The following is a 27,664-nucleotide window of genomic DNA, read 5'->3' on the forward strand; positions in this document are numbered from 1 at the left end:
AGTGGGCTCACCATGTGCGGAGCATCGTACTAAGTGCTCGGGAGAGTACAATCTAACACTATAACAGACGCATTCCCTGACCGCAATGAGCTTACAGTCTAGAGGGGGAAACAGACATTAATATAAGTTATATAAGGAAGGAAGAGCCTCTCCCTTAAGCGTTAATAAGCGCAATCCCTACCCACTAGGAGCATACAATTTAATGTTAGAAATGGACACTAAAATCAATTACAGGTCAGGAACAGCGTTTAAAGAGTCTTATTATTGTTTGTGGAAGCAGCATGGCGTAATCTATAAAGCATGGGTCTGTGAATCAGAAGCTCATGGGTTCTAATCCCAGCTCCGTCACGTGTCTGTTGTGTGGCCTTGGGCAAGTCACTTCACTTCTCTGGGCCTCAGTTACCTCAGTGGGGATTAAGACTGTGAGCCCTAAGTGGGACAGAGACTGTGTCCGACCCGATTTGCCTGTAACCACCCCAGCACTTAGCACAGTGCCTGGCACGTAGTAAGTGCTTAGCAAATACCACAATTATTTTTATTATTATTTGTAATGTATTCCTCCACTGTGTCCGACCCGATTTGCCTGTAACCACCCTAGCGCTTAGCACAGTGCCTGGCACGTAGTAAGGGCTTAGCAAATACCACAATTATTTTTATTATTATTTGTAATGTATTCCTCCACTGTGTCCGACCCAATTTGCCTGTAACCACCCCAGCGCTTAGCACAGTGCCTGGCACGTAGTAAGCGCTTAGCAAATACCACAGTTATTTTTATTATTATTTGTAATGTATTATTCCACTGTGTCCAACCCGATTTGCCTGTAACCACCCCAGCGCTTAGCACAGTGCCTGGCACGTAGTAAGCGCTTAGCAAATACCACAGTTATTTTTATTATTATTTGTAATGTATTCCTCTTGTGTGGGTGCATGTTTTCCCTAGTCAGTCAAGTTCTCGAGGGACATAGATTGAGTCTTAATTACCTTGTATTTATCCCGGTGCGCAGTAGGGGCTTAATAATTCCATAATAATAGCAATAATGAAAGGGAAGCACTTAGGCAATCAGTCACAGTAGCACTTTGGTACCTATTGATGTATGCACTCTACTACTTAACCGTTTATTCACCTATCCTTTCTTCCATTCACTTTTTCTCTTACCGGTAAATAATTCTGGGTGACTTCCAGGTTAGGTGGGAAAACCTTTAACGAGGACTGATCTTTGATCTCTATTGTACTTTCCTCCCATGCACTTAAACAGTGCTTTGCCTACGGAAGGTGCTCAATAAATATTACCGATGGATTGCTTAGGGGGAGGAGGAAGGAATGAAGTGTGGCAAAAATTCTATACATCACTCTGCCGCTCAAATCATCGCTCTAAAATGTCATTCTGCCTACGTCGCTTCACTCTTCAAAAACTTCCAAGGTTACCAGATCCTCTTGGCATCAACTCAGAAATGCCTGACCATTAGCTACCTCCCTCTTAGTCACTCTCTTCGCCCACTATCCCCCAGCTCACAGTCATCGTTTCTTTCAAGATCACCGTCTCATCATTCCTCGTTCTCAACTCTCCCACCTCCGACCCCTTTTTCCTGCTCTTTCCTGTCTATATGTATATATGTTTGTACATATTTATTACTCTATTTATTTATTTTACTTGTACATATCTATTCTATTTATTTTATTTTGTTAGTATGTTTGGTTTTGTTCTCTGTCTCCCCCTTTTAGACTGTGAGCCCACTGTTGGGTAGGGACGGTCTCTATATGTTGCCAATTTGTACTTCCCAAGCGCTTAGTACAGTGCTCTGCACATAGTAAGCGCTCAATAAATACGATTGATTGATTGATTGATTTCCAGCCGGGAACTGCCTCCTCCTTCCGGTCCACCAGTCTGTCACTCTCCTGCTCTTCAAACAATAATAATAATGATGGTATTTGCTAAGCATCTACTATGGGCAAAGCACTGTTCTAAGCACTGGGGGATACAAGGTGATGAGGTTGTCCCACCTGGGGCTCACAGTCTTCATCCCCATTTTACAGATGAGGTAACTGAGGCACAGAGAAGTTAAGTGGCTTGCCCCAGGTCACAGAGCTGACAAGTGGCGGAGCCGGGATTCGAACCCATGACCTGTGACTCCCAAGCCCGTGCTCTTTCCACTGAGCCACGCTGTTTCAAATCCCTTCTGAAATCCTCCTGCCTCTAGGAGTCCTTCCCAGATTGATTTTTCTTTTCCCCAAGTTATCCCTTTCAATTACCCGCTCCACACTTTTGGGTCGCCTCCACGCTATGCCCTCACAACCACTTAAAGCATTTCTGTCCCTACAGACTTAATTACACCATTGTCCATGCGCATTTTCAACCCCAAAGTCACTTTTCCATCTTCTTTTTTCTCCTCTCTGGAATTATTCTGCGCTGTTCTCCCCCATTGGACTGTAAATGCTTTGAGGACAGGGATCATGTGCTCTAACTACTCTCCCTAGCACTTAGCACCACGGAATGAGCATAATAAGCACTCATTAAATACTGTTAATTGACTGGTGCGTAGAAAGTCATTTCACTTTCTCGGCTGCGAGCCGAGGGCAGATGCCAATTCTTCCACTGTGAGGCAATCTCGTCTATGTCACCGCTGACCCTTTTCCCAAGCTCACCCTTTGGCAGCGTGGCTCAGCGGAAAGAGCCCGGGCTTGGGAATCAGAGGTCAGAGGTTCAAATCCCGGCTCCACAGCTTGTCAGCTGTGTGACTTTGGGCAAGTCACTTCACTTCTCTGGGCCTCAGTTACCTCATCTGTAAAATGGGGATGAAGACTGCGAGCCACCAGTGGGATAACCTGATCATCTTGTATCCTTCCCAGGGCTCAGAACAGTGCTTTGCTCATAGTAAGCGCTTAACAAATGTCATCATTATTATATGCCAGATCACCACCCTCCCTAACGTCAAAGCCTTTTTAAGGTCACATTTCTTCCGAGAAGCTTCCCCCGACTGAGCCTTATTTTCTCAAACTCCCTCTCCCTTCTGCTTCATCTAGGCACTTGGATCTGTACCTTTGGGCCCTTGGCATTCCCCTCTCCCTCAGCACTTATGTACACAACCATAATTTATTCATATTAATGTCTATTTCCCCCTCTAGACTGCAAGCTCATTATGGGCAGGAAACGTGTCTACCAACTCTGTTATAGTGTACACATTTTTAGACTTTTAGACTGTGAGCCCACTGTTGGGTAGGGACTGTCTCTATATGTTGCCAACTTGTACTTCCCAAGCGCTTAGTACAGTGCTCTGTAAACAGTAAGCGCTCAATAAATACGATTGATTGATTGACTGATTACACTATATAGTGTATAGTGTACGTATAGTGTACTGTATAGAGAAGCAGCGTGGCTCAGTGGAAAGAGCCCGGGCTTTGGAGTCAGTGGTCATGGGTTCAAATCCCGGCTCCGCCAATTGTCAGCTGTGTGACTCTGGGCAAGTCACTTAACTTCTCTGTGCCTTAGTTACCTCATCTGTAAAATGGGCACTGACTTTGAGCCCCCCATGTGATCACCTTGTAACCTCCCCAGCAGCTTAGAACAGTGCTTTGCACATAGTAAGCGCTTAATAAATGCCATCATCATTATTATTATTATTATTATTATTATTATCATTATTATTACTCTCCCAAGCCCCTGGTACAGTGCTCTGCACACAGTAAGAGTCCAATAAATACCACTGATTGATTGGCTCATTGATGCTCTCTAGAATATAACGAAGAGGAAATGCCCGTCCTGAGATGGCGATACCCAGGAAGTGACCCAGAGAGGCACGGCTCTGCCGTCTGCAGACGGACTCGGCAGAGATGCGGAATCCGACTGGGGGCCACGTGCAAGTCCCTAGGTTAGCAGCAGGACCTAGTGGATAGAGCACGGGAGTCAGAAGGAGCTGGGTTCTAATCCCGCTCTGCCCCTTGACAAGTCACTTCACTTCTCTGTGCCTCAGTTCCCTCATCGGTAAAATGGGGATTGAGACTGGGAACCCCAAGTGGGATATGGACTGTGTCCAACCCCATTTGCTTGTATCCAACCACAGCATTTAGTACAGTGTCTGGAACATAGAAGGCGCTTAACAAATACCACAATTATTATTATCATTAGCGAGAGAGGAGGGTCCAATCCAACCCTCAGCTTCCAAGGGACGACAGCCTTCTGCCCAGCAGCTCCAACATAAAACAGGAGGTCCCCTTTATCCCTGCCTAGCTGCCACAATTTGAGCTGTTTCGTTTAATAATTAATACTAATAATTGTGGCATTTATTGAGCACTTACTATGTGCCAGGCACTATACTAACCCGGCTTGCTTGGACACAGTCCCTATTCTGCATACGGCTCACAGTTCAAATGCCCATTTTACAGATGAGGTATCGGAGGCACAGAGAAGTGAAGTGTCTTGCCCAAGGCCACACAGTAGACAGTAGCGGAGCCAGGATTAGAACCCATGACCTTCTGGCATCCAGGCCCATGCTCTATCTACCATACCATGCTGCTTGTTAGCCCAGGAACAGTAGCAATAGTATTTATTAAGCACTAACTGCGTGCAGAATCCCGTACTACGCGCTGGGAAATGATGCTCAGGTGGGAATTGGCCAAGTCCCTGCCCGTCACGGGTCTCAGAATCTAAACCACCCTACTTTCTTTCGTTTCCTCCTGGCACATCCAATAGGGCTGTTCAAATGTCAAAGCACACACATAATATTTTAAATTGCTAGGGCGTTCCATTTTTTCAAAGCCCTTTCACCTTAATTCATCTTGTCCGCCCAACATTCCTGTGAGGTAGGGCGAGGAGGGTACCATTTTTCCCATTTTATAGAAGCAGAAACTAAGCCCCAGATGGATTCACTGAGTCACCCCAGGACGCAGAGCTGGCCAGTGGCCGAGGTGGAACTAGAATCCGGGTCTGAGTATCAGCTGCAAGGTCTTTCTAGGGCATTACACTGTCTCAGAAGGGTAACTAAAATAATAGGCAAGTGCTATATTCAGATGCAGTAGATATCCCCACAGGGGGCATTAAGATTCCAGATCTACGGGCAAGAAGTGTACATTGCAAATCATCAGACTCCACGCAGTCTGCTCAACCCAGAATCCTCATGACTCTGACGCCCACACCACTGGCCTTCTAACGGAGGCCCGTTTGGGGGGCTACTGAATTATTTTCTTTTGGCATTTTTTTACCTTTTGACTCTTGGGATCTAGATCGGTCTAGAGGAAAGAGAGAAAGTGCTATATGTATATATGTTTGTAAACATTTACTACTCTATTTATTTATTTATTTTACTTGTACATATCTATTCTATTTATTTTGTTTTGTTAGTATGTTTGGTTTTGTTCTCTGTCTCCCCCTTTTAGACTGTGAGCCCACTGTTGGGTAGCGACTGTCTCTATATGTTGCCAACTTGTACTTCCCAAGTGCTTAGTACAGTGCTCTGCACACAGTAAGCGCTCAATAAATACGATTGATGATGATGATGACGACAAGAAATCCCCTGCGTGGTTAACAGGCACAGTCTCTCTGGAGGCAGGGAGATGGATTACTTGACCTTTGAAGGATTTTACCAGCCCTAGTTCATGGTAAGATGATCTTTTCCAAGTATACCTAGGGAATATCAGCATGTTCTCTCTCTCGTACTCTGGCATTCTCTCTCTCTCTCACACATACACACCACACACCCTTTACCTCCTTCTCTGTTTCCGAGTACTCCTTGAGCCTCTCCACAGCGACGATGTTCGTCTCCATCTCGGATGACATGCGCACAAGCCAGTTCAAGTAAGCGGTCACCTGCAGAATAAAATTTCCCAAAGGAAAATTTACCGAACTCACGTACTTCGCTCTCCCACTCGCCACCATCTCCACCCTCAAATTCCTCAGGGAGAAATAACCCCAGAAATCTGGCAGGGGAAAAGGAAATTTCAAAGCAAATGTCTAAGATTTTTCCTGGGGCCAACACGTCTCCAAAAACTCTGGAGAAAGTAAACCAGGATGCTTTATAGCCAGGTACTGAACCTGCGGTGGATACAAGCAAAGCGGGTTGGACATAGTCTCTGTCCCACATGGGGCTCCCAGTCTCAATCCCCATTTTACAGATGAGGGAACGAAGGCGCAGGGAAGTTAAGAGACTTGCCTCAGGTCACACAGCAGACAAGTACCAGAACTGGATTAGAACCCAGGTCCTTCTGATTCCTAGGCCTGTGCCCGTACCAGGGAAGAGCAGTGCCTTAAAAGAAATTCTACAGGCACTGCCAGCATAATGCACCAAATCCCTTGGCGGCCTCTAACTGCCTTGGGTCCCGCGGCTCCACTCAAAATTTGGGGCAATGCCAGAGACCCACTCCAAGGCGTGGTGTCCTGGGAGTCTCAGCCCAGGCTGACTCCTGCCTCAGAATTCCCACAGGACAACTCTCTCCCCAAATTCTGGCAGCCTTTCCGACCAAACCCTTCAGGGGACTCTAGCCGGCCCATGCTAATTAATTAATGAATGGTGGCATTTATTAAGCGTTTACTATGTGCTAAGCACTGTTTTAAGCGCTGGGGAGGTTATAAGGTGATCAGGTTGTCCCACAGGGGGCTCACAGTTTTCATCCCCATTTTCCAGACGAGGTCACTGAGGCCCAGGAAGTGACTCGCCCGAAGTCACACAGCTGACGGTTGGCGGAGCAAGGATTTGAACCCATGACCTCTGACTCCAAAGCCCGGGCTCTTTCCACTGAGCCACGCTGCTTCTCAGAACCGCGGCTGCCCAGAAGCGAGTTTGAGGGCCCACAAAAATCCATGGGGCTTGTGGGGTCAATGGGGTTGCCCAGGTACTGGCAAGTCCTAGCGGAGAAGCTAGATGAAAGATCCTAACATTCCAGCCCAATGCCTGAAACACCTCAAGTCCAGCCTATTCCATTCCTTTGCATCCATTCATTCAATCAATCACATTTACTGAGGGCTTACTATGTGCAGAGAACTGTACTAGGCGCTTTGGAGAGTACAATATAACAATAAACAGATATATTCCGCGGAATGGCTACATTTGGACACAAGCCATCTTCTACTAGAGCTGCAAATAGTTCTATAAAACTAGTAACCTTCCACAGTCCACAGCCTGGCCTAGTGGATACAGCACAGGCCTGGGAATCGGAAGTCCCGGGTTCCAGCTTCTCCACCTGTCTGCTGGGTGACCTTGTGGAAGTCACTTCACTTCTCCGTGCCTCCGTTACCTCCTCTGTAAAATGGGGATTGAGGCTGTGAGCCCCATGTGGGACAGGGACTATTTCCAACCCAATTAGCTGGTATCCACCCCAGTGCCTAGGTCAGTGACTGGCATAAGAAATACCACAATTATTCTAATTATTATTTAGGCCAGGGATCCAATGAGCTCCCTTACCCACTTAGGGGTAAACTCTTCCCTTCAACTACACTCCCCACCTCCTCCAAGGGGCAGTTGAAAGCACTGAAGATCTGGGGATTAAGGCTGTGAGCCCCATGTGGGACAGGTTCTGGGTCAAAATTGATTAGCTTGCATCTATCCCAGTGCTTAGAACAGTGCTCGAAACATAGGGAGCACATAAAAAATACTATCATCATCATCATCACAGTACTCTTAAATAGAAGGAAAAAAAAGTTGGCTTATAGAACGAGCTCTCATCTCTTGAGGATACTGGTACAGAGGGCAGGCTGGGGTCTTAGCCCGAGCCAGAGGGACCAGCTGATGTTTTGCTTTGAGGTTTCTGACGAAGAGGCCTATATACAGAATGGATACAGGAACCCTGAAAACTTAGCTGTCGTGGATGCAGCGAGTGGCCCCTTGAGCCTGGAGAAGGAGCAGCAATAATTGTGATATTTACCAAGCGCTTACTCTGTGCCAAGCACTGGGGTGGATACAATCAATCAATCAATCAATTGTATTTATTGAGCACGTACTGTGTGCAGAACACTGTACTAAGCGCTTGGGAAGTACAAGTTGGCAACATACAGAGACGGTCCCTACCCAACAGCAGGCTCACAGTCTAGAAGGGGGAGACAGACAACAAAACATACTGACAAAATAAATAGAAGAAATATGTACAAGTAAAATAAATAGAGTAAGACTTCCAGATTTGCTCGTTCTACCTCTGTGATAAGACTTGAGACCCACCAGGGCTGAAAAGAAACAAAGTGGCGACCTTCTGACCTTTTATCCCTTTGAAACCCGTCTCCTCCCTATCCTCATTTCCCCTAAAATCCCCATCCCCCAAGTTCAACCCTGTGCTCAAATGGAAAAGTTGACACTTTTGAAAGGGACCCTGTAAATGAAGAGAGTTCTCTTAGTCTTGCCACGCTGTTCTGCAGACAACCGCTTTTAGCCACTCTCAGGAGTGCACTCACTATAGCTTTAAATCCCGGATATAAGATCATCAGGGAACAATGTCACTGCATTACTTTAAAAGGAATTTTACACGTCCAATCTTCATAGAGCCGGCCTTAACACTCCATTCCCGAATGTATATTTACTGGAAATTCCAGCACGCCTCGAACTGTTTAGACTACTGACTGTATGAATTTACAAAGCAGTCAAAGGAACATGTAGAGCCCTGTGTTATGGGAACACACGTTTCAGCTCAACCCTTGAACCCTTCTTAGGCATTGGAAGCAGCGTGGCTCAATGGAAAGAGCCCGGGCTTGGGAGTCAGAGGTCATGGGTTCAAATCCCGGCTCCACCAATAGTCAGCTCTGTGACCTTGGGCAAGTCACTTAATTTCTCTGTGCTTCAGTTCCCTCATCTGTAAAAAATGGGGATTAAGACTGTGAGCCCCCCGTGGGACAACCTGATCACCTTGTATCCCCCTCCATCACTTAGAACACTGCTTTGCACTTAGTAAGTGCTTAACAAATGCCATCATTATTATTATTATTATTGGAAAAATGCTGGTAGCACTTGGATTTGCCCCCTTCATTCACCCCTCCCTCAGCCCTATGGCACTTCATTCATTCATTCAATTGTATTTATTGAGCGCTTACTGTGTGCAGAGCACTGAACTAAGCGCTTGGGAAGTACAAGCTGGCAACATATATAACTGTAATTTATTTATATTAATGTCTGTCTCCCTCTCTAGACAGTAAGATTGTTGTGGGCAGGGAACGTGCTCACCAACTCTAGTGCACTGGACTCACCCCCAAGCGCTCAGTACAGTACTCTGCACAAAGTGAATGCTTAGTAAGTACCATTGATTGATTGCTGGCTGGAAAATACAAGATTCTTTGGGGGAATCCCTCGTGACTGTGCAAACGTGATGCAGAAGATAAGAGGCCATAAGGGCACAAAGGAACTAAGATACAAGAAGACTGTTTCCAGGTGATAAGCGGGCACCAGGATGCAAGCACTTCACCTCCGATTGGGAGCCCGCAGCAGTGCCACTATAATCAAGCCTAACAAAAGAAATGCAACTGTTTTCAAGTGGCTCCTTCATTAAGAAAGCATCTCTCATGCTCCTAGAACCAAGAATCAGCAAAACGGTGGCCAAAGGAAAAACACTGAGAAGAGGAAGACTCAGACAGGATGGCCTAGTGGAAAAAGTATGGACACAGAAGCCAGGAGACCCCATTTCTAGTCCCCACTCTGCCTCTGGCCTGCTATGTGTCCTTGGGCAAGTCGCTTAACCTCTCAGGGTCCCAGGATCCTCAACCGTAAAAGAGAGATTAAGAATCCCAGGTGGAGCCTGCTCTCTGTCCAATCTCACAACCCTGGATCTCCTCCAATACCAAGTGCTTAATAAATGCCACCATCATCACCAATTACAATTCCTCCAATCTAAGATAAACGGTTATAATATCCCACAATTGGGCTTCCCCAGTGGGATCCAGGAACTCTGACACACCCACAAACGTTCCTCGTTTTCCCAGGTTTCGTGTCCTTTTTCCTTTCCCGGGACCAAGTCCTGACCTGTAGGGAGTAGGACACAGAGAGGCCAACCAGGCCCGGGCTCAGGCTGTGTCTGGAGATCACGGCGAACAGGGCTGCAAAGAGGACGATACAGTTCCCGACACACTCCAACCGGACAGCTAACCACCTGCAGAAACAACACACCCCGTCCATTTTCCCGGCAGAGACGCGCGACTCTTGGAACGGGCGAGGCTGTAACTGGACTTCAGGAGATCCAGGGAGCCGAACTCCCCTGGCGTGACTTGGGGGCTGGGGGTGCCGAGGAGCAGGACGAACAGAATGAAGCGGTTCCCTGAAAATGAGGCAGAGGCCGGCCCGGTTTGAAATTGGGCTGGCCCTGAGGCAGGGCTGCCACTTCAAACTTTGTCAGGGAGCGGGCAAGACAGAGGGTTAGAGAGAGGGAGAGCGAGAGGGAGACGGGCCTGACAAGGGGGACTGGTGCCGAGTGCTGGCCTAGCTTGCCCCCGGCGAGGGCCCGGGACTACAACTAACTGCTGCTCGGGGGCCACTTACCTGTTGGCCACAATGCTGGGGTAGTACGCTTTCTGGTTCTCGTCCACCTTCAGGTCGCTCTGCTGGATGAACCGCTTCTGCTCCTCAAAGGCCCGGATGACACTGACGCCCAGGAGGGTCTCGTTGAAATGCGAGTACACCGGGGAGCGGCTGACCGACTCCAGGCGCTTCAGCTGGCGGGAAGACGTGACGTAAAACCTCTAGGAGGGCGAGAACGACCGCAGAGCGTGACTGAGGGGGCCGCGTCAGAAATGCAGGACGTCGTCTCCCCCTTCTAGACTGTGAGCCCACCGTTGGGTAGGGACTGTCTCTATATGTTGCCAACTTGTACTTCCCAAGCGCTTAATACGGTGCTTTGCACACAGTAAGCGCTCAATAAATACGATTGATTGATTGATTGATTGATCTAAGGTACGATCCCAGTTCACAGACGGAACACGACAACAATTCTCTAGATGTCAAGCCACTCCCTCCCTCCGTCTGTCCCCCTGTGATGGGGGTACCAGCCTCTGGCAAAATTATCGGTTCCCTTGAGAGCCGAGGAAGGGGTAGGGGCGTAGAAGGGAGAGGAGAGGAGGGAGGATAATAATAATAATAATAACGATAGTATATATTAAGCGCTTACTATGTGCAAAGCATTCATTCATTCATTCAATCGTATTTATTGAGCGCTTACGGTGCGCAGAGCACTGTACTAAGTGCTTGGGAAGTACAAGTTGGCAACATATAGAGACAGTCCCTACCCAACAGTGGGCTCACAGTCTAGAAGGGGGAGACAGAGAACAAAACAAAACATATTAGCAAAATAAAATAAATAGAATGAATATGTACAAATCAAACAGAGTAATAAATATGTACAAGCATATATACATATATAAGCACTATTTTAAGCACTGAGGGGGGATACAAGGTGATCAGGTTGTCCCACGTAGGGCTCACAGTCTTAATCCCCATTTTCCAGATGAGGTAACTGAGGCACAGAGAAGTGACTTGCCCAAAGTCACACAGCTGACAGTTGCCAGAGCCGGGATGGAGGAAGTGGCTTGGTCTAGTGAATAAAGCACAAGCCTGAGAGCCAGAGGACCTGGATTCTAATATCTGCTCTGCCACCTGCCTGCTGTGATAGCTCCGGCAAGTCACTTCACTCCTCTGTGCCTCGGTTTCCTCAACTGCAAAATGGGAGTTTAATACCCGTTGCCCCGCCTACTTCGACTGTGAGTCCCCTTTGGGACAGGAACTGTAGTCGGCCTGATAGACTTGCACTTACCCCAGCACTTACAACACAGAGTAAGCACTTAAAAAATACCACCAAAAAAGAGTGAGGAGGGAGGAAGGGGAGGGAAGATGAGGGGGGGAAGAGGAGGCGGAAGAAGAGAAGACAGAAGGGGAGGAGGGAGGAATTCCAGGCCAGGCTGGAGCTCGGTCTTGCTTCCCACCTGTACGAAGAAGTAGATCAGCCCCAGGGGCGGGATGATGACGGCAGCGATGGGTGTGGCCAGCAGGATGATGATGCAGGCGCCAATGACATTGAACAGAGAGCTCATGAACATCTTGATGATCTGGGGGATCATGGAATCCACAGTGTCCAGCTCCTTAGCGAACCGATTCACCAGGTTCCCGCTGGGTGTGCGCTCAAAGAAGCTCATGGGGGAGCGGAGAACGCTGTGGAGGAGGTCCAGGTGTAGGCGCCGGGAGGCGTAGATGCCCCCGATCGACACGGCTATCGAGTAGCCGCACACAGCGATACCTAGGACACGGAGCACTGTTAGAGACGAGGCCTGGAGGACCAACTACGGGGGCCTGAGCCTGGTCTGGGGACCAAGGTGGGCGGGGATCTGAGTTCTCAGCCCTGACTCGCTGTGACTTGAGCCCCCTTTTTCCTCTCCTCCTTCCCCTCCCCACAGCACTTGTATATATTTGTACAGATTGATTACTCTATTTATTTTACTTGGACATATTTACTATTCTATTTATTTTGTTAATGATGTGCATCTAGCTAGAATTCTATTTGTTCTGACGATTTTGACACCTGTCTACATGTTTTGCTTTGTTGTCCGTCTCCCCCTACTAATAATGGCATTTATTAAGCGCTTACTATGTGCAAAGCACTGTTCCAATCAATCAATCAATCGTATTTATTGAGCGCTTACTGTGTGCAGAGCACTGTACTAAGCGCTTGGGAAGTACAAGTTGGCAACATATAGAGACAGTCCCTACCCAACAGCGGGCTCACAGTCTAAAAGACAGTGGGCTCACAGTCTAAAAGTTCCAAGCGCTGGGGAGGTTACGAGGCGATCAGGTTGTCCCACCGAGGGCTTACAGTCAATCCCCATTCTACAGATGAGGGAACTGAGGCCCAGAGAAGTGAAGTGACTTGCCCAAAGTCACACAGCTGACAATTGGCGGAGCCGGCATTTGAACCCATGACCTCTGACTCCAAAGCCCGGGCTCTTTCCGCTGAGCCACGCTGCTTCTCCGTGAGCCGGTTGTTGGGTAGGGACCGTCTCTAGATGTTCCTGACTTGTACTTCCCAGGCGTTTAGTACAGTGCTCTGCACACAGTAAGCGCTCAATAAATACGATTGAATGAATGAATGCCGAGCTGGTGTCCACATCACCAACTTTCCCACATCGGGGGTTCTGTAAGGGTAACGAGCTCACGTCCCTTCGATGCCTCTATTTTTCCTCTTTTAATGGCAACTGTTAAGCACTTTCTACTAAGAGCTGGGGAAGAGACAAGATAATCAAATGTCCCACATGGAGCTCACAGTCTGAGGGAGGGGAATCTATTGTTCAACTCCTGAGAGTCTCTTCCTTTGGCCATTCTGAACAAGACCCACCTACGGGAATTCTGATAGGCCTGCTATGACAAAAGACATCAAAGTCCTACAAGAACATTCATTTATTCAATCGTATGTACTGAGCGCTTACTGTGTACTCTGAAGACGTCGCTTCTCATTGCCAGTGGCTCAGAGAAAAAGCATGGTGGAAGCTGACAGTGTCAAACTGGGAGGTGGGTGGACTAGAGAAGCAGTGTGGCCTAGTCAGTCAGAAGGACCTGGGTTCTAATTCTGGCTCTGCCACTTGTCTGCTGGGTGACCTTGGTCGAGTCATTTCACTTCTCTGGGCCTCAGTCCCCTCATCTTTCAAATGGGGATTAAGACTGAGCCCTACATGGGGCAGAGACTGTGCCCAACCCGATTAGCTTGTATTTACCCCAGCGCTTAGAATTGTGCCTGGCACATACGTAAACACTTAAAATACATCACAATTATTACTTCTTGTAGCAATCTGCCATTAATTATCTCTAATTCTTCCAACTAGAGAAGTAGCGTGGCCAAGTGGATGAATCGGGAGTGGGAGTGAAGTGGCCCCGCCACTTGTCCGCTGTGTGAACCTGGGCAAGTCTCTTCACTTCTCTGGGCCTCATTTTCCTCATCTGCAAAATGGGGATGAAGACTGAGCCCCGTGTGGGGCATGAGCTGCGTCCCTCTCGGTAGCTTGTATCTACCCCAGCGCTTAGTTCAGTTCCTGGAACGTGGTAAGTGCTTACAGAATACCATAAAATTAAAAAAAAACTCCTCCGTAGGATATTCTCTAAACCTCCCTTTCCTCATCTGTAAAAATGGGGAGATGTGGGGAAGCTGGTTAGAATGAAGCAGATTCTTCTTCTTTCCTGGCTCCAGAAACTAAATCGAGCTCCTGTCCCACCGGGGTCCTTCGATTCCTGGGGAGCACAGAAGCACCCTCATGTATTTGGGGGTGAGAGCCCGCGGGCGCCAACGCACCTTGCGAAATGCCCAGTGCTCCGTAGACGCCCAGCCTGACGTCTGTGTACTGCTGAGTCCCATTGACCACAGGGTCGTCAGTCCATAAACTGAGCCAGTAGTTGGAAGCCAGGGCGGCTACATGATTACATATAAAAAGGAAGATGCTCAGAAAAGAGATAAAAAGGCCGATAGCTTTCATATATTCCCAGTACACCGACAGCTTTACCTGAAAACACAAGGGGAGAAAAGTCACTTTACACCAACGGCAGCCACTGTTCGCCCTCCCCGCACACCGGCAAGCCTAGGAAGCAGCATGGCCTGGTGGTTAGAGCACGGCCCTGGGAGTCGGAAGGAACTGGGTTCTAATCCTGTTCTGCTACGTGACCGTGGGCATGTCACTTAACTTCTCGGTGCCTCGGTTCCCGCCTCTGAAAAATGGGGAAAACTGTGATCCTCCCGTGGGGCCTGGACTGTGTCCGACCTGATCGACTTGGATCTTTTAGACTGTGAGCCCACTGTCTCTGTCTCTATATGTTGCCAACTTGTACTTCCCAAGCGCTTAGTACAGTGCTCTGCACACAGTAAGCACTCAATAAATACGATTGATGATGATGATGATCTACCCTTGCGCTTAGAACAGTGTTTGACGTATAATAAGCGCTTAACAAACACCATCATTATCAGGGAAGAGCCAGGGCGAACACCAGACTCAGGAGGAAAGGAAACAATCAAAGACAGAGAAGCGGTGTGGCTCAGTGGAAAGAGCCCGGGCTTTGGAGTCAGAAGTCGTGGGTTCAAATCCCGCCTCCGCCACTTGTCAGCTCTGTGACTTTGGGCAAGTTGCTTCACTTCTCTGGGCCTCAGGTACCTCACCTGTAAAAATGGGGATTAAAACTGTGAGCCCCCCGTGGGGCAACCTGATCACCTTGTAACCTCCCCAGTGCTTAGAACAGTGCTTTGCACATAGTAAGCGTGTAACAAATACCATCACTACTATTTATTATCAAAGACAGGGGTTAAGTGAGAACCGCTACAATAGATTTATTTATATTAATGCCTCTCTCCCCCGCTAGACTGTAAGCTCGATGTGGGCAGGGAACGTGTCTTTTTATTGTTATATTGTACTCTCCCTAGTGCTTAGTACAGTGCTCTGCACAAAGTAAGGGCTCAATAAATACGACTGGCTGGCTACAGTCAATCAATGCTAATTGTTGAGGGCTTACTATGTGTACTAAGCGCTGGGGAAAGTACAATACAACAGAATTAGTTAACACATTCCCCACCCACAATGAGTTAATGTACATATCTATTCTATTTATTTGATTTTGTTAGTATGTTTAGCTTTGTTCTCTGTCTCCCCCTTCTAGACTGTGAGCCCACTGTTGGGTAGGGACTGTTTCTATATGTTGCCAGCTTGTACTTCCCAAGTGCTTAGTACAGTGCTCTGCACACAGTAAGCGCTCAATAAATACGACTGATTGATTGATTGATTGATTGAGTTAAGCTTCAGGATCTACTCACACGCCTGCCTCCACACCACCCACGAGCGCTATTAAAGCGCCTGCTTCCTGCCAAGCCCAGTTCCCTACAAATTCATTCGCTCAATCGTACTTATTGAGCATTTACTGAGTGCAAAGCACTAAACAAAGCGTTTGGGAAGGCACAGACACGGATAACCCAGAGCTGGCTCTACTGTCAGAGGGGTCAAAGGTCCGGGGCCTTCTTGACCTGGAAGTGAGTGCGAGGAGGGCTGGGGCGATCTCCCCGAGCCTCACCTGTCCAGTCTTGGCTTTGTCGGCCTCCATCAGCTTCCAAGCGTTCTTGTCGGTTTCTGCTTTGTGCAGCTCTCCCGTGCTGGTTTGGTGCTTTCCTGTGTCCGAGCTGTACGTGGAAGAGTTGCTGAGCTGCCTAGGGAAGCAACAAACAGACTGTCCAGTCTTCTCCGGGACACCCGCACCCGAGACACTGGAGTTTCCGTTCGGCTCCCTCCATTCGGAGCTCTCCCTCACCACAAACCATTCATTCATTCATTCATTCAATTGTATTTATTGAGCGCTTACTGTGTGCAGAGCACTGTACTAAGCGCTTGGGAAGTAAAATTGGCAACAAATACAGTCCCTCACAGTCTAGAAGGGGGAGACAGAGAAACCACCCTAGCGCCTGCTCTTGAGACCTTCAATGAATCGACGGCATTCACTGAGAGTCTTACTGCCTGTGAAGCACGGCCCTAAGCCCCAATCACCCATTCCCTATCTCCAAGGAGCCCACAATTTAATCGGTGACACTGACAATCTACATTTAGAGGCTGGACTGAAAGTTGGGCTGGGATTTAAATGCCACCCCTACAAGACCCCGGGACCTTAAGATGGCTCATTCATTCTTTCAATCGTATTAAGCACTTCCTTTCATTCATTCAGTTAGTCAATCGTATTTATTGAGCGCTTACTGTGTGCAGAGCACTGTACTAAGCGCTTGGGAAGTCCAAGTTGGCAACATATGGAGACGGTCCCTACCCTTCCCTACCCAACAGCGGGCTCACAGTCTAGAAGGGGGAGACAGAGAACAAAACAAAACATATTAACAAAATACAATAGAATAAATATGTACAAGTAAAATAAACAGAGTAATAAATATGTACAAACATATACACATATATACAGGCGCTGTGGAGAAGGGAAGGAGGTAAGGCAGGGGGGATGGAGGGGGGAGGAGGGGGAGAAGAAGGAGGGGGCTCAGTGTGGAGGAGGTGAGCTCTCAGTAGGGCCTTGAAGGGAGGAAGAGAGCTAGCTTGGCGGATGGGCAGAGGGAGGGCATTCCAGGCCCGGGGGATGACGTGGGCCGGGGGTCGATGGCGGGAGAGGCGAGAGCGAGGTACAGTGAGGAGATTAGTGGTGGAGGAGCGGAGGGTGCGGGCTGGGCTGGAGAAGGAGAGAAGGGAGGTGAGGTAGGAGGGGGCGAGGGGATGGACAGCCTTGAAGCCCAGGGTGAGGAGGAGCACTGTACTAAGAGCTTGGAAAGTACAATTCGGCAACAAATTGAGACAATCCGTACCCAACGATAGGCTCACAGTCTAGACAATCAGACACATCCACATCCTCCTCTCCCCCATCAGATAGTTTTCTGGGTCACCACTCCAACATCCCAACACCAAAACTCCAGACAGCCTGGCACCCACAGTGGGCCCCTGCTTCCTTCCAACTCGCTGGTTTTTATTTTTTCAAACTTAGCAGCCTCATCATTACTGCTACCGCTGATGCACCTGTTCCCTGGATTGCAGCCCCTCCTCCTGAGACTGCCCCAGCTGGAGTGATGGGAACACATTCATTCATTCATTCATTCATTCATTCATTCTTTTAGACTGTGAGCCCACTGCTGGGTAGGGACTGTCTCTATATGTTGCCAATTTGTACTTCCCAAGCGCTTAGTACAGTGCTCTGCACATAGTAAGCGCTCAATAAATACGATTGATGATGATTCAATTGCATTTATCGAGCGCTACGTGCAGAGCACTGTACTGAGCGCTTGGGAAGTTGGCAACATACGTAAGCAGTGTGGCTCAGTGGAAAGAGCCCCGGCTTTGGAGTCAGAGGTCGTGGGTTCGCATCCCAACTCTACCGCATGTCTGCTGTGTGACCTTGGGCAAGTCACTTCACTTCTCGGAACCTCAGTTCCCTCATCTGCAAAATGGGGATGAAGACTGTGAGCCCCACGTGGGACACCCTGATCACCTTGTATCCCCCCCAGAGCTTAGAACAGTGCTTTGCACATAGTAAGCGCTTAACAAGTGCTATCATCATTATTATTATTATTATTATTATTATTATTATTATTATTATTATTATTAACATATAGAGACAGTCCCTACCCCACAACGGGCTCACAGTCTAGAAGGGGGAGACAGACAACAAAACGAAACATGTAGACAGGTGTCAGAACCATCAGAATAAATAAAGTTATAGCTATATGCACATCATTAATAAAATAGAGTAGTAAATATGTACAAGTAAAATAAATAGAGTAATAAATATGTACAAATATATACAACTGCTGTGTGGAGGGGAAGGAGGTAATAATAATAATAATAGTGGCATTTGTTAAGTGCTTACTAAGTGCAAAGCACTGTTCTAAGTGCTGGGGGGGGGAATACAATGGGATCAAGATGTCCCACATGGGGCGCACAGTCTAAATCCCCATTTTACAGATGAGGTAACTGAGGCTCAGAGAAGTTAAGTGACTCGCCCAAGGTCCTACAGCAGACGTGGCAGTGGCGGGATTCGAATCCATGACCTCTGACTCCAAAGCCTGTGCTCTTTCCACTGAGCCACGCTGCTTCTCAGGTAGGACAGAGGGGAGCGATGGGAAGGAGAGGGAAAAGGGGGTTCAGTGTGGGAAGGCCTCCTGGAGGAGGTGAGCCCTCAGTAGGGCTTTGAAGGGAGGAAGAGAGCTAGCTTGGTGGAGGTGTGGAGGGAGGGCATTTCAGGCCGGGGGAAGGATGTGGGCCAGGGGTCAATTAGAGGCGGGGGGGCGGAGGGGATGACAGGAAGTGACATTTCGAACCCAAGCCTTGTCCGCCACTTGCTTCCTCTAGACTGTGAACTCGTTGTGGGCAGGGAATGTGTCCGTTATATAGTACTCTTCTAATTGCTTAGTACAGCGGTCTATGCATGGCAAGCGCTCAATAAATATGACTGATGGACTGACTTCCACCATCGCTCTTCCCCTAACTGTGGCCAATGAAGGAGGAAGGGGCTGCCAGCCCGGGAAGGGAAAGGAAATAGTGACAGCATGGTTGCTGGGTCAAAAACAAATTAACGATAAGAAAAATGGCAGCACCAGTTATGGGTGCCAAGCCGGCCAGGAGGGGAGGGACAAGTTCGGAGTGTGAGGCAGGAAAGCCAAGCCCGTGGCTCAAAGAACGGAGAGAGCTATACTGCCCCGGACTGCACAGCAAATTTTCAGGTAACTCCATCTCCAATCCCGGAATTCCCAGGGCTCCCCCCTTCAGCCTTTTCCCAAGCCAGGGAGGAGCAGGAGGGGAAGAGAGGGAGAAACGGGGATAAGGAGGGGATACTGAAAGGGCCGGATATTCTTCACGGCCGACTCCAATTTTAAAAATCACACCATCTTCTCCTGGCGTCAGGAGAGAGAAGGGGACTGATTACAGTTCAACGGATTGTCCGTAAACTCTACCATCTGGCAGAGGGCATTTGCTCATGGCAGCTCAGTGAGTGTGAAGCTGTAAGAGGTCGATTCCGCCGAAAACATCAGGGGGAGGCCCGAGGACTTGGAATCGATGACTTTTTTGGTCGTCCGAGGGTCTGGCAGGATAACGCGAGCCTCCCAGCCCCACTGCTCGGTGGGAAAATAGTAATAATAACAATAATAATAATGATGATGGTATTTATTAAGCGCTTACTAGGTGCAAAGCACTGTTCTAAGCGCTGGGGAGGTTCCAAGGCGATCAGGTTGTCCCACGGGGGGCTCACGGTTTTAATCCCCATTTTTACAGGTGAGGTAACTGAGGCCCAGAGAAGTGAAGCGACTTGCCCAAAGTCACAGAGCTGACAAGTGGCGGGGCCAAGATTTGAACCCACGACCTCTGACTCCAAAGCCCCGGCTCTTTCCACTGAGCCACGCTGCTTCCCTGAATCCACAAAACTGAGTGGGTGAGAATCGATCGAGGGAATCTCGCTATACAGATTCACACGGGCAGATGCACACATGCCCAACCCATTAAAATATAAGCTGTTTGTGGGTAGGGGATGCGCCGCTTCTTTATTTTGTACTTACCAAGAGCCCAGCACAGTGCACTGCACCAAGTGGGTGCTCAATAAATAGTCCTCCTCCTCCTCACTCATCCCTTACCTATTCAACTGCTTCCCGGAGCCTTCCATCACAAGGACCCCATTTTCCATCGGTTTCACTTCTTTCACTCCCGGGCTGTTGGTTTCTGTAAGTCAATCAGAGGGCAAGGGCTGAAAGGAGCCGAAGACTCACAAATTCCAAGTCAAAGAGTTTCCTTGGGCTGTGTCTACACATCCCGCAGACAACTAGCTCACTGGGATAAAACTGAGATCTGGACCGGGATCGAAATGGGATATGACTGTTACAAATGGATCGGAAAACAGGCGTTAAAACAAAAAAAAGGGCGAGGTTTTTGAGGCTGACAGAGATGGGTAAGTGGATTTAAATTCATTCATTCATTCAATCGTATTTATTGAGCGCTTACTGTGTGCAGAGCACTGTACTAAGCGCTTGGGAAGTACAAGTTGGCAACATATAGGGATGGTCCCTCCCAGCAGTGGGCTCACAATCCACCCTCTGGAACAGTTATTCTGCCGGAAAGTGAAATCTGGTAGGGGAAAACGTGAAAACGGCTTCCAAGCTGCCATACCAAAGGGGCTCCTGGGACCGGGTTAATTTAATAATAATAATAATAATAGGGTACTTGTTAAGCATTTAAAATGTGCCTTATTAATCATAATAATAATAGGGTACTTGTTAAGCAATGTGCCAAGCACTGTTCTAAGCACTGAGGTAGATCAGTTTGGACACAGTCCCTGTCCCACAGACGGCTCACAGTCTTAATTTCCATTTTCCAGATGAGGTCACTGAGGCTCGGAGAAGTAAAATGACTTGCTCACAGTCACACAGAAGACACGTGGCAGGGCCGGGATTAGAACCCGGGTCCTTCGGACTCCCAAGCCAGCGCTCTATCCACTAAACAACAGTGACACTGTCAGGTGGATGCCACCGCATGTGGATTTAAATCTGTTCGTTTCCTTAATCCCCCTCCAACTGACTTTGTCTGTCCGTGGAGACACGGCCTTGGGAAAGACTGACAGGCTTGTATGATCAGATGAAGAGCGCGGGCTTTGGAATCAGGTCATGGGTTCAAATGATCACACGAAGGTGAGGATGTGACCAAGACACTGGGTAGAACCAGGGAAGGGAAGAGAAGAGAGGGAACAGTCGCTCTGCATTAAAGACCACCCCTTCTCATCTTCCTATTAAATTACATCCTCCCCCAGTCCTCCATAACTCACCCACTCCATTATCATCATCATCAATCGTATTTATTGAGCGCTTACTATGTGCAGAGCACTGTACTAAGCGCTTGGGAAGTACAAATTGGCAACATACAGAGACAGTCCCTACCCAACAGTGGGCTCACAGTCTAAAAAGTGGGCTCAGCAAGCACTTCGGGGGCTTCGGTAGAAAACAGGGCTGACAACGCCGGTCGTAGTAATAGCATTATTAAGAACTTACTGTGTGCAGAGCACTGAACTAATTGCCGGGAAAGAATCCACAGGAGGGAATTGAACCCGGTTCCGTCCCGTCCCTCATCTCACTTTCCCCAAAACCCGATTTGATGACTGAAAAAACAGCCGGCGGGAAGTGTTTAGCCAAATCCAGCAGGGCTTTAGAGATGATGATGGCGATAATAACAACAATAATAACGGCATCTGTCGAGCGCTTACTGTGTGCCAGGCACTGGGATAGAGACAAGCGACTGATAATGATGATGGTATTTGTTTATTCATTCATTCATTCATTCATTCATTCAATTGTATTTATTGAGCGCTTAAGCGCTTGGGAAGAACAAGTTGGCAACATAACATTTGTTAAGTGCTTACGACGTGCCAAGCACTGTTCTTCAGGTAGGACGCACGCCATGCCCCTTGTGGGACTTCCAATCTTGCTCCCCACTTGACAGATGAGGGAACTGAGGCCCAGAGAAGTGAAGCGACTTGCCCAAGGCCACACAGCAGACAAGTGGCAGGGCCGGGATTAGAACCCAGCTCCTTCTGAACCCTGGCCTGTGTTCCATCTCCTAGGCCACACTGTCGAGAAGGATGATGCTTCGGGCCCAAAATAACACTGACTCTCGTCATGCGGTCATCGGTCGGGCTGTTATTTTCCACCATTTAGGCGGAGTCTCAGCAAACCCTTGCTCCGTCATGCGCCTTACAGTTCAAACAAATCTAAGGCCTCAAACTATGAGCAGAGCAGTACCTAACCCGAGCAGCACACCGAACTTCCTCCTCTTCCATCGGCTGATTGCCGGTGAAGTCACGCGAGCCAAAAGGAAAAGTCAAATTGGAGGTTTTCTTCGGGAACCCGATCTGAATGCCTAAGAAAGCGGCGGTGTGCCTGACTGTGCCGGCTCAGAGGAAAGGGCCTGGGCTTTGGAATCAGGGGTCGTGGGTTCAAATCCCGGCTCCGCCAATTGTCAGCTGTGTGACTTTGGGCAAGTCACTTCACTTCTTTGTGCCTCATTTACCTCATCTGTAAAATCAGGATTAAAACTGTGAGCCCCCCGTGGGACAACCTGATCACCTTGTAACCTCCCCAGCACTTAGAACAGTGCTTTGCACACAGTAAGCGCTTAACAAATACCATCATTATAATTACTATTATCCCCCAAAATGCCACCGAGCCTAGCTTTTCCTTCCTGGCCCAGTGGCCACTTCACCTCATAATAATAATAATGATGGCATTTGTTCAGCGCTTACTATGTGCAAAGCACTGTTCTAAGCGCTGGGGGGAAATAACGTGATCAGGTTGTCCCATGTGGGGCTCACAGTCAATCCCCATTTTACAGATGAGGTAACTGAGGCTCAGAGAACTTAAGTGACTTGCCCAGGGTCACACAGCAGACATGTGGCGGAGCCGGGATTCGAACCCATGACCTCTGACTCCAAAGCCCGGGCTCTTTCCACTGAGTCACGCTGCTCCCTGCCCCTCCACCCCTGGGAGAACAAACACTTTGATCAAAAGAACATACTCCGGGCAGGGTCGCTATCTTGGCAGCGCAAGACTTAGACCAGATATATTTATACACACCTTCTTTCTTCACATCTGTGCTTCCATGGCAGCGGAGACAAGGGGAGGGGAAAAGATGAAATAGTTATAATTTCCTTATGGTAGCTTTTCCCAGGTGTGCGTGTATAAAGATATTTACGGAGAAGCAGCGTGGCTCAGGGGAAAGAGCCCGGACTTCGGAGTCAGAGGTCATGGATTCTAATCCTTGCTCCGCCACTTGTCAGCTGTGTGACTTTCACTTAATAATAATTATAACAATAATGGCATTTATTAAGCACTTACTACGTGCAAAGCACTGTTCTAAGCGCTGGGGAGGTTACAAGGTGATCAGGTTGTCCCACTTGAGGCTCACAATCATAATCCCCATTTTACAGATGAGGGAACTGAGGCCCAGAGAAGTGAAGTGACTTGCCCAAAGTCACACAGCTGACAAGTGGCGGAGCCGGGATTTGAACCCACGACCTCTGACTCCAAAGCCCGTGCCCTTTCCACTGAGCCACGCTGCTTCTCTAACCTCTAACCTCACTTAACCTCTGTGCCTCAGTTACCTCATCTGTAAAATGGGGATTGAGACTGTGAGCCCCACATGGGACAACCTGATCACCGTGTACCCCCTCAGCGCTTAGAACAGTGCTTTGCACATAGTAAGCGCTTAACAAATACCATCATTATTATGTATCTATTCATATATCTATGTTGATAGATTTAGCAATATAAATAGATGTATATTTAATATATGTAAATATAAATATGCACACACACACATACATGGAAGTCATATGACTTCCACATGTGTTGCCAACTTGTACTTCCCAAGCGCTTAGTACAGTGCTCTGCACACAGTAAGCGCTCAATAAATACGATTGATTGATTGATTGATTGATTGATATGACAATGGTTATATCCATGAATGACAGAGTTCTATATCCAAAGAATGTTATTGCTGCAATTCCACATATGAAGAGATATTTTCCTGGCAGGGAAAGCTTCCCTCAACTAACAATAATTATAATAAGTATTGGTTAAGCACTTATTCTATTTCAAGCACAGTGCTATGTGCTGTGTTAGATCCCAACTTGTACTTCCCAAGCGCTTAGTACAGTGCTCTGCCCACAGTAAGTGCTCAATAAATACGATGGAATGAATGAATGAATATACGATAACCAGATGCAACACAGTCCTTATCACACACAAGACTCAAGGTCTAAGACGTGAGACATAGGCGTTGAATCCCCATGCTACAGATGAGGAAACTTAGGCCCAGAAGTAAAGTGACTTGCTCAAGGTCACACGGGAAGCTATCTCTCCTTTTCCTCTCCTTGCTTTTGCGTTTTGCTCCCTTGTGCCTTCACCGTGTTTTTTTGTTTCAAAGCACTCTCACATCCACTATCTCTCACTCAATCAGGATGGACTCCAACTGGACCAGACGCCCTGCCCCGGATGGGAGATCTTTCACCGCCAGATGAGAGCGCGGAGGGTCAGTTCGCAGAGCCCCATGTGTCACACAGAAAGAGCCCAGCCTGAAATCCAAATTCACCCCCATGCCTTGGGAGCTCTTCCATTTCTCCTTGCGGATGCTTCCGTTTCTCTGGCCCAGTCCGGGCTCCTCCCTCTTGGGAATCTCTCTACCCTTAGCGGAACTCCTGTTTTCAGCCTCCAAGGGAAACCTGGAACACTCCCGATTGCCACTGTTTTTTATGAGAAATTCCTTCAATCAGGGGTACTTACTGAGTGCTTTCTGTGTGCTTCTGAGAGAACAATACCACAGACTTGTTCCCTGCCCACAACAAGCTTACAATCTAGACTCAGGATGGACTGAGCTTCGGGGTGGGGCCTGAAGAAACCTAAACGATTCCCACCAGCCCTCTTTGGGCCTTCCTGACACACAATTTGTCACACTTATAGCTCACCAGAGCAGAGTTCTCCCTGAATTGTAACAATCCCTTAATCAGGATCAACGCACGGACCATTCTAAACACAAAGAACAAGGGGAGAGGCTGGCTTCACTGAGTGAGTTGTTATGGATAACTGGAGCTTGACTGTAAAGATGGAAACAGTTGGGTGCAGCTGGGGTGATGGATGGTATTTTAATTACCCAATTTACATGGAAACCCAGGACAACAAAAGGTTAGCACCTTTTTCACACCCGGTAGAAATGACTGCCAACAATGCCCAGGCACCATACAAAGCATTGGGGTAGATACAAGCTAATCAGATTGGGCACAGGCCATGACCCACATGGGGCTCACAGTCTTAAATCCCCATTTTACAGATGAGGTCACTGAGGCCTAGAGACGAGAAGTGATTTGCCCAAGATCACACAGCCGATAGTTCTGACGACTTGACAACTGTCCACATGTTTTGCTGTCTGTCTCCCCCTTCCAGACTGTGAGCCCGTTGTTGGATACGGACAGTCTCTATATGTTGCCAACTTGTACTTCCCAAGCGCTCAGTACAGTGATGTGCACACAGTAAGCGCTCAATAAATACGATTGAATGAATGAATGAAGTGGCAACTATGGGATTAGAACCCAGGTCCTTCTGATTCCCAGGCCCTTGCTGTATCCACTAGGGCACTGCAATCTTCTCAGAGAATAAGCTACACTGAGTTCCTGTAAAGCCCAAGAGTTTTCAGGACCATCACCCAACCCAGAGCTCTTTATCTCCCAAGTGCCTCAAAAAATGCCATCGGCTGATTGATTCAATTTGATGAATTCAAGTTTTTTCAGTTCCTCCGGGGCCCATGCTGAAACAGGGCTTTCTGGTTAGATGGGTGATACGGAGGTTTCACCAAGTTTGCTGGTGTGTTAGTTCCTCTCAGGCTGACTGACAACCCAGTTTAGCAAATCCAGTTACCTCAGGGTGAACTAGAGGAAACAAGTTAACAGTACAGTGAAAGGGAAGCAGATTAGGCCCTAGGAAACACTTCCTGACAAAGAATGATGACTTGAAACTTCCCCCAGGGGAAGCTTGGAAGCTTAATAAGTACATTATTTCGGAACGTCTTAATTAGTGTTAAGCACTATTCTAAGTACTGTGGCGGATACAAGTTAATCAGGTGGGACAGAATCCCTGTCCCACGTGAGGCTCAAAATCGAAGTGGGAATGGGTAGGACTGAATCCTCATTTTACAAATGAGGTAACCGAGGCAAAGAGGAGTTAAGTGTCTTGCCCAAGGTCACTCGGCAGACATGTGCCAGAGTCGGGATTAGAACCCAGGTCCTCTGACTCCCAGCCCTGTGATCTCTCAGGCCAAGCCGCTTCTCTTTCTCTGGATAGGCAGAGAAGGTCCCATATCCACATTTACAGACGGTTGAGAGGACGTCTATCCTTAGGCGAGAAATCTTTGATTCTGGGCCTGCAGATTCCAGGGTGTCAGCCTGAACTACTGAACTACAGGCAACCTCCCTATATTTTGGGATTTCCTCAGCCAAAACCAGCCTGCGAAATTCAGAAAGTAACTCTGGCTTAAATACCGTCTCTGAGGAGACGAATGGCCCAGAACTCACACATGGGTTGGGGAGAACGCAGGACTCAGAAGGAAAAAGGTCCATATTTACCTCACTGGGGACCGAAGCTTTCAGCTGTTGCAGGAAATGAGAAATAATAATAATACCAATGGTACTTGCTAAGTGCTTACTATGTGCCAAGCACTATTCTAAGCATTAGGGTTGATACGAGTCAATCGGTTTAATCACCCCCTCACGTAAGGAGGAGTAGGATTTAATCCCCATTTTACCGACGAGGCAGCTGAGTCACAGAGAAGTGAAGTGACTTGCCCAAGATCACCCAGCAGTCAAGTGGCAGAGCTGGGATTAGAACTCAGGTCCTCTTACTCCCAGCCCCGTGCTCTTCCCACCAGGTCATTCTGCTTCTCTCCAATGACGGGGTTTGAAATGAGGAAGGAAACAGATGTTAGACAAGAAGTTAAGACCAATAACAGCAAATGCAGAAAAATACAGGGTTGAAAAACATCCTCCTGAGCCTTAATCTTGCCTGATCTCTCAGGGTGAGAGTAAAACAGGATGGGGTTTCTTTTTTATGAAAATTTAGGAGGTCAAACAAGGTCAATCACACTGTGATGTAACTATTTTTTCGTTTGTTCAGTGCTTACTACGTGGCAGGCACTGTACCGAATGCTGGGATAGATACAAGCTAACAGGTGGGACACAGTCCCTGTCATTCATTCATTCATATTTATTGAGCGCTTACTGTGTGCAGACCACTGTGCTGAGCGCTTGGGAAGTCCAAGTTGGCAACATATAGAGATGGTCCCTACCCAACAGTGGGCTCACAGTCTAGAAGTGGGGGAGCCGGGATTAGAACCCATGACCAACATTACTCACCCCTCTCTAAACCCCATAGCATTCATCCATTCATTCAATCATATTTATTGAGCACTTACTGTGTGCGGAGCACTGTACTAAGCGCTTGGGAAGTACAAGTCGGCAACACGTAGAGATGGTCCCTACCCAACAACGGGCTCACAGTCTGGAAGGGGGATGCAGACAACAACACAAAACATGTAGACAGGTGTCAAAACCGTTAGAATAAATAGAAGTATAGCTATATGCACCTCATTAATAAAATACAGTAGTAACTATGGACAAGTAAAATAAATATATACAA

General features: G+C 47.9%; 1 protein-coding gene across 2 annotated transcripts in view; it reads right to left on the reverse strand.

The window, feature by feature from the left end:
* Positions 1-27,664, reverse strand: part of ABCC1 (ATP binding cassette subfamily C member 1) — a 151,855-nt gene that overhangs the window by 12,506 nt on the left and 111,685 nt on the right. For both annotated transcript variants that reach the window (XM_038762677.1, XM_038762675.1), the window contains 7 exons: positions 20,075-20,159; positions 15,985-16,117; positions 14,228-14,435; positions 11,877-12,187; positions 10,441-10,640; positions 9,928-10,054; positions 5,700-5,801 (listed from right to left, as the gene is read on the reverse strand). In XM_038762677.1, the coding sequence (XP_038618605.1) occupies positions 5,700-5,801; positions 9,928-10,054; positions 10,441-10,640; positions 11,877-12,187; positions 14,228-14,435; positions 15,985-16,117; positions 20,075-20,159 (1,166 nt within the window). The remainder of the gene's footprint in view (positions 1-5,699; positions 5,802-9,927; positions 10,055-10,440; positions 10,641-11,876; positions 12,188-14,227; positions 14,436-15,984; positions 16,118-20,074; positions 20,160-27,664) is intronic.

The sequence above is a fragment of the Tachyglossus aculeatus genome, chromosome 21 (genome assembly GCF_015852505.1).
Source record: "Tachyglossus aculeatus isolate mTacAcu1 chromosome 21, mTacAcu1.pri, whole genome shotgun sequence".
NCBI classification, from domain to species: domain Eukaryota; kingdom Metazoa; phylum Chordata; class Mammalia; order Monotremata; family Tachyglossidae; genus Tachyglossus; species Tachyglossus aculeatus.